Source organism: Limulus polyphemus, unplaced genomic scaffold (assembly GCF_000517525.1).
Source record: "Limulus polyphemus unplaced genomic scaffold, Limulus_polyphemus-2.1.2 Scaffold922, whole genome shotgun sequence".
NCBI classification, from domain to species: Eukaryota; Metazoa; Arthropoda; class Merostomata; order Xiphosura; family Limulidae; genus Limulus; species Limulus polyphemus.
The window spans coordinates 110,968-118,835 of NW_013666532.1; the positions used below are offsets into that span (position 1 = coordinate 110,968).

The 7,868-nt window shown below is 36.4% G+C and overlaps 1 protein-coding gene across 1 annotated transcript in view; it reads right to left on the reverse strand.

Moving 5' to 3' along the window:
- Positions 1-5,353: 5,353 nt before the first annotated feature.
- The window catches only part of LOC106461257 (peroxiredoxin-4-like), a 10,226-nt gene continuing 7,711 nt past the window's right edge, over positions 5,354-7,868 (reverse strand). The window contains exon 6 of the mRNA XM_013921064.2: positions 5,354-5,784. Coding sequence (XP_013776518.1) covers positions 5,719-5,784 — 66 coding nt within the window. The 3' untranslated portion in view covers positions 5,354-5,718. The remainder of the gene's footprint in view (positions 5,785-7,868) is intronic.

Below are 7,868 nucleotides of genomic sequence, written 5' to 3' on the forward strand. Positions count from 1 at the left end.
CAGACATACCGCTGTGCCACTGGGGGGCATATAAAGTAATGAACCGTCATTATGGTACGAAAGAAAAGGCCCGGCATGGCCAGGTGGTTAGGGTGCTCGACTCGCAATCTGCGGGTTCGAATCCCCGTCACGTCAAACATGCTCGACCTTTCAGCCGTGGGGGCGTTACAAAGTGACGGTCAATCCCATTATTCGTTGGTAAAAGAGTAGCCCAAGAGTTGGCGGTGATGACTAGCTACCTTCCCTCTAGTCTTACACTGCTAAATTAGGGACGGCTAGCGCAGATGGCCCTCGTGTAGCTTTGCGCGAAATCCATAACAAACAGACAAACGAAAAGTGGGATAATAATTTTTCATTATCATAAATAAAATATATTTAATTACCCAGCGTTTTAGCATAATAGCTTTCTCCAATATATCATAAAATTGCAGCAACATCTTTATTCAGGCTTATACAGCATTAAAATAATCTAAAATTATTATTTTTTAATTACTTGCTATTATCCCTTAATGTAACATAGGCAAAACTGAATGCAACTGGTAAGTGTTAAGACCACAATAACAAGAGATTTGACAGAAGCGTAAATAGAGTTTAATGAATCAGGCTCGACTAAAAGAAAAGAGGTTACCACAGTTGTTTGTTCATATTTTTGTTCTTAACTTGATGCCAGGTTTCTCTGTGATAATTTGGGCACCAACTGGGGAGGAGTTTACTCCACCAGACAAAGGGGGTTCTGGTTTGATCAAAGACAAAAAAGAAACTGAATTCAACTAAATAAAGATTGCATCAAGTGTTTAAGACTATATTTTAAGTTCAATTTCTTTTACACTTCAGAGAAGACTTTATAATACACATAAACAGACCGATCTCATCATGAAAAGAGAACAAAGGAACGTTTTCCATTATCTGTCTCTGTAGATGTCCAGTCTGCAAGATATTTTGACAAAGGATTAATGATTAACCTAATTATTGGCCGCATAGGAAAGCAGATACACTACAATAGATCTGACCATCTATGACTGCCTAGTAAAAACACTAGCATTTCTTAAAACAAGGAACATAGAAAATCCAAGTACAAAAACCTACAACGAAATGCTAAAAATGTCATTTTTTAGCAGTTATGAAAAGGTTACAGTCATGATTTCTACAACACATAACAGTTGTATTCAGATGGGACTAACTCTACAATTCCCAAGGCAGAGTCTATAAAACTACCTGTGTGTATTATCATAATGAAAGCAATGTGGTCTATTCCAATTTCCATCAATGTAGACAGTGCAGTATTGTTTTAATGTCACAATACTGTGGGACATTCATAGTTTCTTGTACAATTATCCGTGAACTGTATCTAAATAAGCCATAACATACACCTAACACTACTCACACAACTATTCATGATTGGGGTAACATAATTACATTCATGTCTCATCAACTGTAGCTCATCCGAGAAGTTTCACATCACAGAGCTCCTAACGCATAAAGGATGTACTAGTTCTCAATCTTAAACAATTATTGAAGTCCTAGGTGACGTGTTTAACGCCAGATGTGCAGTGTTCCTTTCACATCACGTTCAAAGTTAACATAAACTTAGAAATAATCAATTTTGGACAACTAGATCTATTTTCCAAATTTATATATTATTATCAATGAATCTGGATAGGAGCAAACCGGCTGGCTAGGGTTTACAAGAAAGAGAGTCTTAATTGTGCAATAGAAATTCGGGCATCCTGCTCCTTCTTTCATCTTGTTAGCTCGCACAGACTTGGGTAAAGACCTTTCCTTGGAGTCACATTATGAGTTTTCTCCATTGCTGAAGCCTTCCCTTGGAGTCACATTATGAGTTCTCTCCATTGCTGAAGCCTTCCCTTGTAGTCACATTATGAGTTCTCTCCATTGCTGAAGCCTTCCCTTGAAGTCACATTATGAGTTCTCTCCACTGCTGAAGCCTTATTCGAATAACCCAGAGTGATAAAAGTTAACACCTCAAGTTAATAGGAGCATCAGTAAGGCAAGCACAGTTTCTTTGTGAGTTTACCGTAGTCTGTATAGGAAGGCAAGTGAAGTTACTACTATGTTTAGAATGGTAAATTAAGCTTTAAACAAGAAAGCATGCAATATTTTAAATATATTAAGAAACCTTTAACGCTACAAAACAGTACAATGGGATTCAAATGCTTATTGCTAACTAGGAACGATTTGTCCCAACACTTATGGTGGTAAACTGAGGTTTAATCACACCCTATAAAAATTATGTCCTATATAGCTCTTGGAACTACTTTCTCCATCACAGAATTATACTTAATTTGGTAGTCATTGCCATTACCCAAGAGTGCAGTTTCCAATATGATATTTTTATGCAAAGATCAATCTGAGACTACACATAATGACAAAGCTTACACATAGCCTTTGTTAAGTGGACGTTGACATCCGAGACTATTTAAGCAGATCCAGGGCCCATTTGGGCTGCATCAGGGCACTTGACAGGTAATCAATCGAATAAGATTGCTGTGGTTCCAGTTTATTTGGTCATCTTTCTCATGAAAAATAGGTGTTTGGGTGGATTAGCTCACCGGTTGACTGATGCATTCTTATAAATTTTGATTGTTTAGCCAGTATACAGCATGTAATATTGCCCGGGATGGTCCTTTAATGCCAATCATCCTCGAAGTTGTAGATCTTTCGGTTTACGAGTCTTTTCCAACTCCATCGCTTGAGGCACGGAAAATACACGCAAGTTCATTACAATGACCGTTTGGGTCAAAGGATTATCTTTTTGTAGCTATGAATCTCAGTTTGTTGATAGAGATTTACTCTGGATTGGCTTTTACGCTAGTTCCTACCTTTAAATTCTGTTGTGCGAGTTCTTCTACTACTTGCATGGAGGGAATATGTCGTATCTTTTGGCTTTTAATGGAGTTTTAACAATCTCACTATAGAAATATCCTTTCTCAGGAAGGCTTTAACATTTTTCTCCATTTTTGAGGTGCACATCCAATGGTCGGGAATTCGCTAGGAGCAAAATGTAGCACATGTCACCCTTGCTTGACGCCACGCCACTTCTTTAGCGTACAGTTTGTTTGTTTGTAGTTATGCACAAGGCTACACAATGGGCTATCTGTGCTCTGCCCACCACGGGTATCGAAACCCGGTTTCTAGCGTTATAAGTCCGCAGACATACCGCCGTGCCACTGGGGGGTTCATTAGCGTACAGAAACCGTTCTTATGAAAAGTCACTGTTCTTCTGTAGTAAGCTGAAAAGGTAGGAGCTCCAGTAAATCAGTGAAGCTGAGTAAGTTTAATCCTCTAAACTTATTGATGGCTTTACAGATCATAATGAATTACTTATGGATGAATAAAACAAATGTACGGAAATTTATTCTGCAACATTTTACAAAAATATCCAGAAACCCACGAAGAACAAGCTATCCTATAGATAAAAAGAAAAGAAAAAAAATGCCTTGAGGTTTGTTTTGAATTTCGCGGAAAGCTACATGCTACCTGCGCTAGCCATCCTTAATTTAGCATTGTAAGACTAGAGGGACGGCAGCTAGTCATCACCACCTCTTAGGCTACTCTTTTACCAGCGAAAAGTGCGACTGATAGTTACATTATAACGCCCCCCACGGCTGAAAGGGCGAGCATGTTCGGTGGGACGGGAATTCGAACCCGCAGATTGCGAGTAGAGCGCCCCCTAACCACCTAGAAGTACAATTCCTTCCGATGTAGTCTTCTCTCAATGTTCCGAAAAAAAGCGCGTGGAATATCTGACCTAAAAGTAGACTGTCACGCCTATAACACTAAATTTTATTTTTTGGTTGAGTAAATTTTGCGAGTTGAAACAGTGATTTGCGTAAAGATTCAGTCACTGAGTATTAACGTAGTAGCTTTACTAAATTAGGTAGACGAACCAGCTTAATGTTACTGAACTCGTGTCAGTAGTAAAAACTAGGTAAATTTATTACAATACTCTTGTTAAACGCAGACGTCGCACCACTTATTATTAGTTGCTGAGTGCACTTAGTAAGGATGCAAAAATGTATAAAAATCCCTACACTGCTTTATGGAATATAATTGACTAATTTAATTTATTAAGTACTTGTATCTTTATATTACAGCAAAAAAAAAAAGTCTATATGTTTTTTTAATTCCCCCTTTCGGGCATAAATCCTAAAACAATATAGCCCACGAATACCGTCTAATTGTTTCCAGTTGCCTTACGGTAATCGAGCCAGCCAACTTTTGATTATAGATGCTAACACACATTATGGATCATCTTTATACACGTAGTAAGATTATCTTACATTTATATTATCAAGAACGCAAGCAACTTGTTTTTATATCATTCACTGCCGGTAGGGGGCCCATATATAGCATCGTACAGAGAACTCACCAAAATAATTCGGTCAAATATTTCATTTCTACGTAAAATACACAGAAGTCAGCAGTAATTAATGGGATTAAGTGAAGTATTGCCGGTATTTTTACTTTTTCCGTAGTGTCTCATAAGTTATTAGGGTAACCAACAGTCTTAGGTCTACCAGCAATTTTGTGCACACGTATCTTAGAAAATGTTTCCAAGACGACGATATGGCCCTTATCGATAATTCTAGGGCTAAGCTTGTTTGTATGAAGTTAAGCATAAAGCTACACAATGGGCTATCTGTGCTCTGCCCACCACGGGTATCAAAAACCGGTTTCTAGCGTTGTAAATCCGCAGACGTGCCGCTGGGGGAGGAGGGGGGCTAGAGCTAAGCATGCTCTGCCATTGTAGTCAATAATCGCCTAAACATTTTGCATACGTGCAGGTGTCTCGGATAAAGATGAACCCCCCCCCCCGTCAGTATATTATGTGGCACGATGATTGTTGCATTCAACGTAAAAAAAATAATAATAATAACGATTGAAATAAATCAATATACGTGTATGTATATCTTTGTTTACCTCTTGCTGCTGTAGTCGTTTCCACTTGCGTGTTGGCAGGTGTGTTGCTGACTTTGACGTTAAAACGGATCCTAGGGTTAAGCCCACGAAATAATCAATTTTAGTGGTAGACGGTCGTTAAACTTTTGGACGGTAGGGAGCTCATTCTCGCATGCCGAAAGAAAATTGGTGAATTTAATTGAATGCAACTCATCATTAAAAACTAAATGCGCTGCAATGAAATAAAACATTTTCTGATACTTTGCCACACGTGTGTATTCTTTTGTGAGGTTTGACGAGTAGGGGAGGCTTAGTGAATTAGTTTCATTCCTGATATTTTAGATGATTTTATTGTCTTTTCTGTGCCGTTTTTATCCATCCATACAACTATTGATGAACTATATTGGTTCAACATTGCATTTAAAAACACAAGAATGAGAAAAAAAAATTTATTTCGCTGTAAGTCCAGACTGTAAACACAGTAAGTCCAAAAAAAAAAAGAAAAAAAAAGAAGGAATGTCTTAATCATACATTTGTTTTCAAATATATATTATTTTTTGGTCTAGTTGCCAGTTGATCAAACATAACATATTTTGTGCTTCAGAGAATTACAAAGATAAAAATGACAAAAGGTATACACCAACAGTTTTCAGCCACATCAACGTTTAAAACCTGACAGAGTTGAAGTTATAAAAGCAGCGTTTCTCTTAAGAATAATCAACCTGCTAAAAAAAGTAAACAAGAAACATTTTTTTATTAAATGCCCATATGATAGGATCTGAAAATTCCACTGTTTTCTCATAATTCTTTGTTTTCACTGACTTTGCTGAAGTATTTCAATTTATCTTCTGGGTCAGGGATGATCTGATAAGACAAGAAAAAAATAATAATAATGTATACATTTAGGAAATAACTTTGTTATAACGATCTTACGAAATTTTTATTTTGGTTTAAAACACACATACATATATATATATAATGTTTGTGTACATACCACTGATGAGCACAACTGGATGAGACAATAGATGATTCTGATCTGGGGGGTACAATGAAACTTATAAAGGGGTGCCACTTTTGGAAGAAAAAAAAATACATCAGGGGCAACAAAGCCATACTAAGGGGTCTGAGGTCATGCCCTCTTGGAAAAAAAGGTTTGCAATTTTCATGGTATCTAAAGATGTTTTTACAACTTTTAAATATATATATATATTTACTCATAGGAGTGTGATCACATCCTCCACACACCTCCTCCTGCCTACATGCTGATATATGATTACATTTTCTGAACACCTGGGTATATGTTAGTTGCTAACCCATTAATTTTGTCTGCTATGAAGTTTCTCTAATGCCATCCGTTATGCAGGAGTGTTATTATTAATAGCACTAAAGGTATTTATACCAGGTGATGACACATGTACAACAAGTACCAGCATAGCAAGGGGGCAATGACACGTGTACATCAAGTACCAGCATAGCAAGGGGCAAACTAAGATGGTTATGAAATGCAGGAAATTAAAAAAAAACAAATAAAGAGGGGGTTTCAGAATCCCTTTGGGAAATATCCAAGAACTCCTGAAAGTTTCAGGGTGATATATCAGTTGGAGCATTGAAATTTTTTTGTTATGAACAGCCAAACAGATACTAGTCACTTTATAATACAGATTCTAGTGAAAGACAGTAATTAGTATTTTAAAGCAAAGGCCACTTTATCCATCCAATCAATACCACTGTCACCAAAATGTAACTTTTGTTTTTCTATGCCCCCATTTCACATTCTGGTTCAATGTTACTATTCTTAACAATATGTATAATAATAAAAAAAATCTTACCTGTCAGACATAATATAGAGGATTTGTGTTTTACTAAAGTACATTAAACAAATAATGACAAGTTTTAATTTTTCTAAGTTAATTACATACATAATACTCGTAAGATTTTTAGTGACAAGTGATCTACAGTCTAATATGGTTCTATTATGAATATTAACCTTTCTAGTGTCATTGGTTCACCAGCTTTTAGTGTTTTAACACCTCAAAATACCAGTTCTCATTGTTATTTAATCTCGCTGGCTATCATTGTAAGCCCTTTTATTGTGTCACTAGCTGCCACTGTTAGCCCTACTACTGTGTAACTACTTGACAGTTAGCTCTTTTATTATGTCACTAGCTGCCACTGTTAGCCCTACTACTGTGTATCTAGTTGACAGATAGCTCTTTTATTGTGTCACTAGCTGCCACTGTTAGAACTTCTATTGTGTCACCAGTTGACACTGTTAGTCTGTCATATAAACTTGTGATTCTCACTAACAGAGGGCACCATAGACAAAAAAACAACAAAAAACACCAGATAGACAGTCACTCAGTTTGATTTATCCGAAGAAAATTCAAAACTTTTCATTTACATAAATTAATATCTAGCAAATTAAAGGTAAAATTCCTTAAAAGTCGATACCAAACTAACTTTCTGTAGTGTAAGGTTCATTTAGCTTCAAGCATTTAATTAGAAAAAAAGTTTTCAGTATCATCAAAATTTCAAGAAATATTTGAGCTAATTTTGAACTCAAGTGTTATGCAACTTCAGTAAGTTACCATATTTTATATAGAACTACAGTGAAAAAGGACAGATTTGAGATCTAATTATAGTTTTGGACTCAGTGGATCAAATCTTTTTCATTGATGTGTTTGACCAGTAGATTAATTTTCTCTAATTCTGCCTAAAAAATTTTAAGTTGGTAGAGATCCTGATGAGTAATAAATTTGAATCAGGTATACGCACGCCCCATGCTTGGTATTGTTGGTATACAAAAACATAGCTAATAAAGAGGGAAAAAAGGTCTCATAGCTTAATTTATTCTAATCCTGCCTAAAAGAATTTCAAGCACCATTTTAATTTGAGGGTAGGCTGGTAGAGATCCTGATGAGTAATAAATTTGAATCGGGTATACGCAC